The sequence below is a fragment of the Canis lupus genome, chromosome 9 (assembly GCF_003254725.2).
Source record: "Canis lupus dingo isolate Sandy chromosome 9, ASM325472v2, whole genome shotgun sequence".
Classification (NCBI taxonomy): Eukaryota; Metazoa; Chordata; class Mammalia; order Carnivora; family Canidae; genus Canis; species Canis lupus.
Window position 1 is genome coordinate 48,523,610 of NC_064251.1, and position 10,011 is coordinate 48,533,620.

General features: G+C 39.2%; 1 protein-coding gene across 2 annotated transcripts; it reads right to left on the reverse strand.

Annotated features, from left to right (window-relative positions):
* Positions 1-230: 230 nt before the first annotated feature.
* Positions 231-9,953, reverse strand: LOC112677534 (olfactory receptor-like protein DTMT). Of its 2 annotated transcripts, none has more exons than XM_025476086.3 (2): positions 8,541-9,953; positions 231-5,227 (listed from the first exon to the last, which is right to left on the reverse strand). In XM_025476086.3, exon 2 carries the CDS (start codon positions 5,209-5,211, stop codon positions 4,270-4,272), a length of 942 nt encoding a protein of 313 aa, XP_025331871.3. In that variant the 5' UTR covers positions 5,212-5,227; positions 8,541-9,953; the 3' UTR covers positions 231-4,269. The 2 variants fall into 2 exon arrangements, with proteins under 2 accessions (XP_025331871.3, XP_025331870.3); XM_025476085.3 differs by having other exon boundaries at positions 8,518-9,953.
* Positions 9,954-10,011: the final 58 nt, after the last annotated feature.

The window sequence follows — 10,011 nt, forward strand, 5'->3', positions numbered from 1 at the left end:
AAACAAACTAATTTGAAACTAAGCTTGTAGCTTTTGTTTTGAACATTGTAGGTGTGATGACACAGGATTTCATCTTTTAAAATCTCTATTCTCACATCTTGCTGTTAAAATAGAAATTCAATCATTTATAAATCTGTCAATTGTGTGGTCATTCAATTATCAATTCTTATTTTTCCAATTTTCTCTTTCCTCATTAACACTGAAGTTGAACATCTTTTCATACTGTTTATTCTTCATGAATTTTCTGTAAATATTTTTTACGTTTTAAGTTTTTATTTTAATTTCAGTATAGTTAACATACAGTATTATATTAGTTTCAGGTATACAATATAATGATTAAACAACTCCATACATCACCAGTGCTCTTCACAACAAGTGAATTCCTTAAACCCCATCGCTGATTTCACCCATCCTCCCCCTCACTTCCCCTCTGGTGACCATCAGTTTGTTCTCTGTAGTTAAGAGGCTGAATAATACCCAACTATGTATACATATATACCACATCTTCTTTATCCATTCATCTATCAATGAACAGTTGGGCTGCCTCCATAATTTGGCGCTTGTAAAGATGCTGCTCTAAACATAGGGGTGTGTGTATCCCTACGAATTAGTGTTTTTGTATTTGGGGGGATAAATGCCTAGTAGTTCAATTACTGAATCATAGGATAGTTCCATTTTTAACTTTCTGAAGGCCCTTCATACTGTTTATACTGGCTGCACAGTTTGCATTCCCACCAACAGTGCATGAGGGTTCCTTTCTCTCCATATCTTTGCCAACTCTTGTTTCTTGCATTGTTGATTTTAGTGCTCTGACAGGTGTGAGGTGATAGTTCATTGTACTTTCAACTTGCATTTCCCTGATGATGAGTGAAGCTGAGCATCTTTTCATGTGTCTGTTGGCCATTTGTATGTCTTCTTTGGAGAAATGTCTGTTCATGTCTTATGCCTATTTTTAACTGGATTATTTACCTTTTGGGTGTTGAGTTGTGTCAGTTCTTTATATATTTTGGATATTAACCCTTTATCAGATATGTCACTTGGCAAATATCTTCTCCAATTCCGTAGGTTGCCTTTTAGTTTTGTTGATTGTTTCCTTTGCTGTGCAGATGCTTTTTATTTTTGATGTAGCCCCAATAGTTTATTTTTGCTTGTATTATCCTTGCCTCTGGAGACATAGGTAGAAAAATGTGGCCAAAGACATCACTGCCTGTGCCCTCTTCTAGGATTTTTGTGGTTTCAGGTCTCACAGTTATGCCCTCAGTCCATTTTTAGTTTATTTGTGTGTATACTTTAGGAAAGTGGTTCAGTTTCATTCTTCTCCATGTGGCTGTCCAGTTTTCCCAACACCACTTGTTGAAAAGACTGCATTTTTCCTATTAGATATTCTTTCCTCGTTTATCGAAGATTAATTGACCATATAATTGTGGGTTTATTTGGGGGTTTTCTGTTCTATCCCACTGATCCGTGACAGTAACATACTGTTTTGATCACTGAAGCTTTGTAATATAACTTGAAATCTGGAATTGTGATGCCTCTAGTTGGTTTGCCTTTTTCAAGATTCCTTTGGCTATTCAAGGTATTCAGTTTGCTTTATTTTTATATTACTTGTACGTGCTTTTTGTATATTCTGGATTTTCATCTTGTGTCTGTTAGACATTTACTGTCTGTCAATTCTCTTTCAAGTTTGTTTATGCTTTTTTCCTAGATAACTTTCTTCTTTTTATATGGTCAAATATGTCAAACTCACATCACTATGTTTGTCAGTTTCCACAAAAACAATTCCTTTGAGAATTTGACTTGGATTGTACTGAATGTATTTGGAGAACTGATGTTGTTAAAATATTGAGGTTTCAAAATTCACCAAAATGTACAATTTTTAAATGGATTGATTTTAGTGTATAAAGATTACTCTTCAAAAGCCATTTAAAATGAGCCACCCCTGTGATTCCTGAGTGGCTCAGCGGGTTTAGCGCCTGCCTTCAGCCCAGGGTGTGATCCTGGAGTCCCAGGATCCGGTCCCACGTCAGGCTCCCTGCGTGGAGCCTGCTTCTCCCTCTGCTTGTGTCTCTGCCTCTCTTTCTCTCTGTGTGTCTCATGAATAAATAAATAAAATCTTTTTTAAAATAATAAAATAAAATAAAATGAGCCACCCAAGGGCAGCCCGGTGGCTAAGTGGTTGAGCACCGCCTTCAGCCCAGGGCGTGATCCTGGAGAACCAGGATCGAGTCCCATGTCGGGCTTCCTGCATGGAGCCTGCTTCTCCCTCTACCTGTGTCTGCCTCTCTCTCTCTCTCTCTCTCTCATAAATAAAATATTTTTAAAATTGTTCAATTAATTAATTAATCAATTAATTAATTAAATGAGCCATCCAGGGTCATTGTATATGTCCACCTATTGTGGTATTCTTTTTATCTCTCAGTTAAGTTTTAAAGTTTTCTTCTTATATTCTTGCACATTAATTTCATTGCTATTGAGAATAGGGTCTATTTTTCATTCTCTTTTTAATGAATTTTTTCATTATAAAGGAAACTTATAGAAGAAAGTACATTAATATAAATATTAATCTTTTTTCTTGTCACTATGTATCTGTTGTATGATGGCACTGAGATTTCAGAATTTATCCATTATAGGAACTAGTGTTACCTTAGCTGTCTCATGCATATAATAAACTATCTCAAGAAATACCATATTAAATGAAAATGTGCCATGCAATATTGTATAATCTACTTCTGTGGAGATATATATATATATATATACAGAACTGGCTGTTCAGGTAACTGGGTAGAAGGTGACATCATAAATGAAGATATAGAATAAAGGACAAAGAGTAGACTTGAGAGAACATAAAGAATCAATATTGTTTGTGCATGTTGAGCTTGAACTGTTCATAGAGCCTCAAGTGGATATGTCCAAAGGGCACATGACAATAACAGTTTGAAACTCTGGAGGAAAGTCTTGGCTTCAGATAGAGATGTGGAGCTCACTAGAATGTATTCGAGGATGAAAGTGGTAGGTTTGGATGCCATCGCTTAGAGGGGACAACTGAGGACACAAATGGACTGAGTTGGAAAACTAGTCCATACCATAAATGGAGATGACGGTTTTGTCTTTTAAAGGCTTCCCTCTTTCTTTCTAAATTGAAAGAGAATGAGAAGAAATCATAGAATCACTTAGTCTGGGATCTTACATAGACTCAACGATTGTCACACTGTGTGACTTGACAAGTAATTGAACATCATGCTTTTCAATCTATGAAATTGTACCATATCTTCTCTATTCCTTGGAATTGTCATGAGGTTGAGGGAAGGATAAAAACATAGACACAAACTTCTTTTATAAGGTCCACAACACCAAACAGAAAAGAGGCATCCTTAAACTCTGAACTTGTTTACCAGCTTCCAGCTTCTTTCCCCATTCCTGGGGAAATACATTTTAGGTCCCATGGGTTTTGGTTATTCTCAGGTAAAGGCAAAATATTTTCTTATAGTCAAGGGCTAGAAAAATCCATTTCAGATCAGGCCAGGTCAGAAAACAGAGTGGACATGAAAATAAATATGTGTGTGTGTGGGGGGGGAGTATTGTTAAGAGATAAAATGATGTGAATCTCATGCAGAGAGAGGTAAGTAGGAGACATTAAGAGGGAGGCTGGGAGGTGGAGATGTTGGACCTCATTTAGTATTGATGTAAAAGTATAAAGAATCTTTTTTAAATTATACCACAATCAAAACAGAGTTCTGGCTTTAAAAAAAAGTAGTCTTCCCAGAACATAAAGACTCCTAACTCTGGGAAACGAACTAGGGGTGGTGGAAGGGGAAAGGGCAGGGGGTGGGGGTGAATGGGTGACGGGCACTGAGGGGGGCACTTGATGGGATGAGCACGGGTGTTATTCTGTATGTTGGTAAATTGAACACCAATAAAATATACATTTATTTAAAAAAATAAAATAAAATAATAAAATAAAATAAAATAGTCTCCCATAAATTAGTTAAAGAATGTAAGGCATGAAGGTCATTTAAAACAGGAGTTCTTAAAATACACTTTGCCAGAATCTCCTGGGGAACATAAAGAGGAGAGCTTAGCCAGCAGGTCACCAAGACCCCTCTTCCCTAGTTCAGCTCCACAGCTCCACTGTACCTCTTTTACATATTGAATAATTATTTACCGTACCATTTTTACAGGCTTTCCATGGTAAGAGAAAACATCTGGAATAGTATTCCAATATTATTATATCTCCTAGATAGAAATATGTAAAAGTATCAAATGTTACCATCACACAGAGAAGGTAATTTTCTTTCTACAAATGACTCTTCTCAGGGCTCCCTTCATGTCTTTATTCCTCAGGCTGTAGATGAAGGGGTTCAGCATGGGGGTGACCACAGTGTACATCATAGCCATGATAGTCTCCTTAACAGTAGAATTATTAGCTGATGGGCATAAATAGAGACCAATAACTGTCCCATAGAAGAGAGACACCACTGAGAGGTGGGAGCCACAGGTGGAGAAGACCTTGCAGATGCCTATGGCAGAAGGAACCTTGAGGATGGAGGACACAATCCGTGCATAAGACGTGATGATGAGCAGGAATGGGATCACGAGAATGAGCCCTCCCATGATAAATATCACCAACTCATTAACTTGAGTGTCAGAGCAGGCCAGCTTCAGCAGAGCAGACATATCACAAAAAAAGTGGGGGATTGTGTTGGCACAAAAACACAATCTGGCCATTAACAGAGTGTGTAATACAGCATGGAACATGGTCAGCACCCATGACAGCACCAACAGGGAGAAACAGAGCTTGGGGCTCATGATGGTGGTGTAGTGTAGGGGGAAGCAGATGGCCACATAGCGGTCATAGGCCATGGCCACCAAGAGGAAGCTCTCCAGATCTCCAAAAAACAGGAAGAAGTACATTTGGGTCAGGCAGCCAGCATAGGGGATGGACGGGACTTGGCTCTGCATGTTCTGCAGCAACTTGGGCATTGTGACAGAAGAGAAGCAGAGGTCAGAGAAGGATAAATTGCTGAGAAACAAATACATGGGTGTGTGGAGGTGCGAGTCCAGCTGAATGAGGACAATGATGAGTAGGTTCCCCAGGATTGTGGTAACATACATGGCCAGGAACAGGGCGTAGAACAGGTCTCGCTGATCTGGATCAATGGGCAGGCCAAGGAGGACAAATTCTGAGACGACAGTTTGATTCTTTTCTGTCATGCTTTGTCTTCAGTATCTTTAAGAAGAAATTACAGTGTCCATTAAACCTGAATTTAAAAATAAACATATTTCTATGATACATGATCTGTTAAGTGTTCTGTAAAGTTACTTGGTATCACTCTCATCACAATAATTACCATTTATATCCAAAATTCTAAGATCAGAATCTCTATGATCAGAAATGACTTTCTTCACTTCTCTTTATCAATATTCCACCTTTTATAAAATACTCCTATTACCTCTGAGATACATATATATTGGGTTTTTCTCATACCTAACTGACCAGACATCCTCACTAACTCTAATTACTTTCTGTTTTGTCAGTCTCTTCATGTTGACGTTCCATGGCTTTTTCTTAGACACTGTTCTCTTATAATGCTACATATACCACAAAGAAAAACTCACCTACTCCAAAAGACTGCACTACCATTTAAATGTCAGATGTAGATGACTATCTAATCTATAAAACTGTGTATGTAATTGCTTAATGATTATCTTCTTTAGACTTAGCACATGTATTTTAAGCTCAGAAAATCCTAAAAGAAGCTCATGAACTCACCCTCACCCTGCCCCTCTCCCAATCTGTGCCTCCAAATCTCTCACATATCAGTAAAAGAAACTCAGGCACAAGTCATACACCTGAGAGCTCTCTTTTGTTCCCTACTTTCTTTCATCCTCAATATCTAACCACCCAATATATCCTAAAGATTCTGCTGCATTAAACCTCTTTCTCATCCATCCACTCCTTATCTCAACCATCACTATCCTGGCTGGGCTGACATCATGTCTTGTCTGTACTATTGGAACAGCCTCTTCCCTCTTCACTCATCTCCCTGTTTCCACACTTGAATACCCTCTCCATCAATATCCTTCACTCACACGTTGGCATTCTAAGATGAAAATCTGATCATCATTCTTTCTAAAGTCTTAATGGATTCTCAGTGCTCTTAAGATAAAGGCAAAATTCCTTTCAAAGGAATTGCACAAAACATGCTTCACGACCTGACCCTTGTTGACTTCCACAGCTTCACCTGGCCCCATAGTGACACTCACATTCCCCTCTCCAGAAATGCTAGTCTTGAAAGGACACAATATCTTGCCTCCAGCCTTTCCCACTTGCTGTACCCTCCACCTAGCATCTTCTTCCCTCTGCTCCCTCTTCACCTAGATGCTCCTACTTATCCTTCAGGCATATTGCATGTCATTTACTCAGCTATACCTCTCCTGTTCCCTTCAGACCAGGTGAGACCTGCTGCTATCCACAGCATCCTGGACTTGCCCCTAAAGCACTCAATTCCCAGGGGATTGTTTACAGGGCTCTCCCTAGTGGATTGGAAACATTCAGGGAAGGCCACATCTGCCTTTTTTCTTTTTTCTTTTTTTTTTTTTTAGTGGAAAGATATTTTTTTTTAATTTATTTTTTATTGGTGTTCAATTTACTAACATACAGAATAACCCCCAGTGCCCGTCACCCATTCACTCCCACCCCCCGCCCTCCTCCCCTTCTACCACCCCTAGTTCGTTTCCCAGAGTTAGCAGTCTTTACGTTCTGTCTCCCTTTCTGATATTTCCCACACATTTCTTCTCCCTTCCCTTATATTCCCTTTCTGACAAATACCCACCATTTGCTTCACATCTGCCTTCTATGACTGCAGAAGTGTCAGCACCTGGCACAGTGCCTGGACGTAGCCAACGTTTCATAAATATTTATTGACTGTGCTTCAGGCTGAGACATGCATTCCTTCAACTTTAAAGACAGCAAACTCCTATTAGAATATCTACTCCTACTAAGTCATCTCAGAACAAGAACTTGCTAGTTTTTGACACTTCATCATAGAATTCCCTGACATATCCTCTAACTCATGGAAAACTTGAAATACTTGAACTACACTGCTTTTTAACCTAAATAGACAACTCAGTATAGACATCCACACCATCACTATTTCCTTGTGTTGTATTCACATGATTCAGTGATATTGCTGTAAAAAAACCAAATGTGATGGATAGAGGTTTAGCAATTTGGGGAGAAAAGGAAGAAATAAAAGTAATTTCTGCCCACGAGACCTTACATAGCAATACTTATGAATGCTAGCATTAAAAAGAAAGACTAAATGTAGCTGCTGAGTATCAGCCAAAAATATTTCTAGAATGTGGAGAAGTTTTGGGAGGCAGGAATATGTAGAAGGGGAGGGTTATCATACCTGAATAACTATCCTACAGAACGTCATACAACCTGGGAAAGCAAGACCCTTGGGTTGGACGGACCCTAAGAGACAGGCTCATTCACCCTCTGCCCAACTTACCCAGGGTGTCTGAGAATGACTCCAGCACATTAACCTAAGGTCCTGTTTCCCTTTATTTACTAAAACATGTGAAGTGACAGTCTCTGTAGTCATCACCTGTGTCTGCAATATCCCTTCTCACATTTCCTGTTCTATGTATCCCTGGGCCTGAGAGGCTCTGGGTCCCAGAGGCGTCTATATCCTAAAGGAACTCATTAAAGTAACAGAAATTATCCAAGACCCTTAGGACTAATGCTCAGAGTCCTGGAGCAGTGACTGATTACATCACTGATCACACCTGACTATACTTTAGGGGAAGGCGGGGAAGGAGAGAAGTCCATATATGGATGCTTAATCACTGCCTGTTTAGGGAATGGACAGTAGTCTTGTGGGGCTGTAACCTACATTTTGGGAGGTGAAGGAGGATGGCTGGAGAAGCCCTAGAAAGGAACAGGGACTGTGAATATCCTAAAACATCTAACAGTGTAAGAGGTTTTGTCTTATGGGCAAGAAGTCATCTGTGGTCTTTGAACAAAGTGCCACGAAAGACACATATTTTGGAAAGATTCCCAGGGTGGCATAATCTCTCACTGCAACCATTTCTCATAAACGTACCCAAGGGTAGGGACGCCTAGGTGGCTCAGTGGTTGAGCATCTGCTTTTGGCTCAGGGCATGATCCCTGGTCTGCAGATGGAGTCCTGCATCAGGCCCCCTGCAAGGAACCTGCCTTTCTATGTGTCTCTCATGAATAAATAAATGAAATCTTAAAAAACAAAACAAAACATACTCATGGGGAGACACAAACCTACAGCTAAAAGAAATTATAGATCTCTATGAACCAATCATCAGCAGATGCATAGAAAGTACTGGAATAAAAGATAAATCCCCCAGATTATTTTCTATTTTTTCTCATGCAGAGATAGAAACCTAGATTTTCATTCCACTGAGGTATGTTTAGCTTTTTTAAATCTCTGTAGGAAACCTTAATAGCACCCTGCCACCACTCTCCACATGTCAGATTACCTCCTAGTTTCCAGCTTTCTTACTCTGTATTGATCATAAGTCCGTAGCCAATATTTATAACTTTTTCCATACTTCCTCTACGGTTTACTTCCTCTTCAGCCACATGGTCTTTTATTTCATTCAGTCTTCATTCCTTAGGAGTCCAAATCCTCAGTGTTCTTGCTTTTATTTGGGTTGTTACAGTTTTCCATTAACTTTTACCAAGTAGTACTCCAAAGAATCTCCTGGGCACCAGGCATGGTCTTTCCTTTTTGTATAGAGAAATCCAATTTTCTATTATTAATTTGGATTGAATTACCCTAGACAATATGGTAACTCCTTTATTTGTCTGTTGGTTCAGTAACACACACACACAAAAAAAACTAAAATGGCGAACTGGCAGTGCCAGCTTCCAGTAGAATAGAGCCATTAAAGCAATCCTGGTAGAAGCATTCCTTAGGCGCTATACCAGAACCTTCGTGTACACTATTCCAGACTCTCAGACATCTTTCATTTCAGCTGCAGTAACCAGTTCTGCAGACTTCAACAAGCTTCAGAGAGATACAATCTAACTGTATTACCTTACCTTACACCTGCTCCACCTGTTTATTGCATCCTGCCATAGGGTTTTTCTGCTTTCATGGAGTAGAATATCACTAGTAGCCATTTTAATACTGATACATACACAACCTGAGAATGTAAGAGAGTTTAGAACCCATGTGCCAACCCTTAAAAAACAAGTGGCAAGAGGTAAGGAATATATGCTTCCCATTTTCACTAAGATGGATGGTTCTATGATGCATTTCATCAAGCCTTATTCACTCCAGTAGTGGCTAGCTTAAAAAGCCGCTCCAGTTATCGGTTCTCCTTTCTTTGCTATTTACACTCCTTTGTCTCTTCCGGTGAGAAAAAAATTTCAAATAAACTACTAGCAAGTAAGACTTTGTCCGCATCTTGGGCAACCCAGTCTACAGCGAAAATAAGAACTCTAAACCAGCAGTCCAAAATTGTTTGGTGGGAAGCAAAAACGTTTTGAGTACATTACTTGGTCTTAGATGACAAGTCAGTCCTGCTACCACCCCTTGAATCCCAGACTCATGAATCATGGCTCTGGAAGAAATAGCACCATATGTAGGTTCTTGATTAAAAGTATATACCATATTCTATAGGTGTGTACACCAATCTTTCCGGATGTGATCTCCCAACTGGCATCACAACTGAATCTTTGGTGTAAGGCAGATGCATTTTAGAAGGACAGATATAAGGAAACAGAGAATTAAACGCAAATTATATACAAACGTGTATATAAATATATACATAAAATACATAGTACATAGGTTCACCAAATATTTGAAGTAATTAAATGACCAGCATAGACTGGCAACTCCAGTGTAATACTTAGTAGCAGTACTTGGCACCCTTGTCATACTCCTGACTTTAATGGGAATGTCTCTATATTTTTCCCATTAGGCTTAATGTTGGCTTTTGGGCTGATTCAAACACACTATTACATCA

Coding starts and splice junctions, on each gene's coding strand:
- LOC112677534 (XM_025476086.3), bottom strand. CDS start 5,211: ATGACAGAAAAGAATCAAACTGTCGTCTCAGAATTTGTCCTCCTTGGC.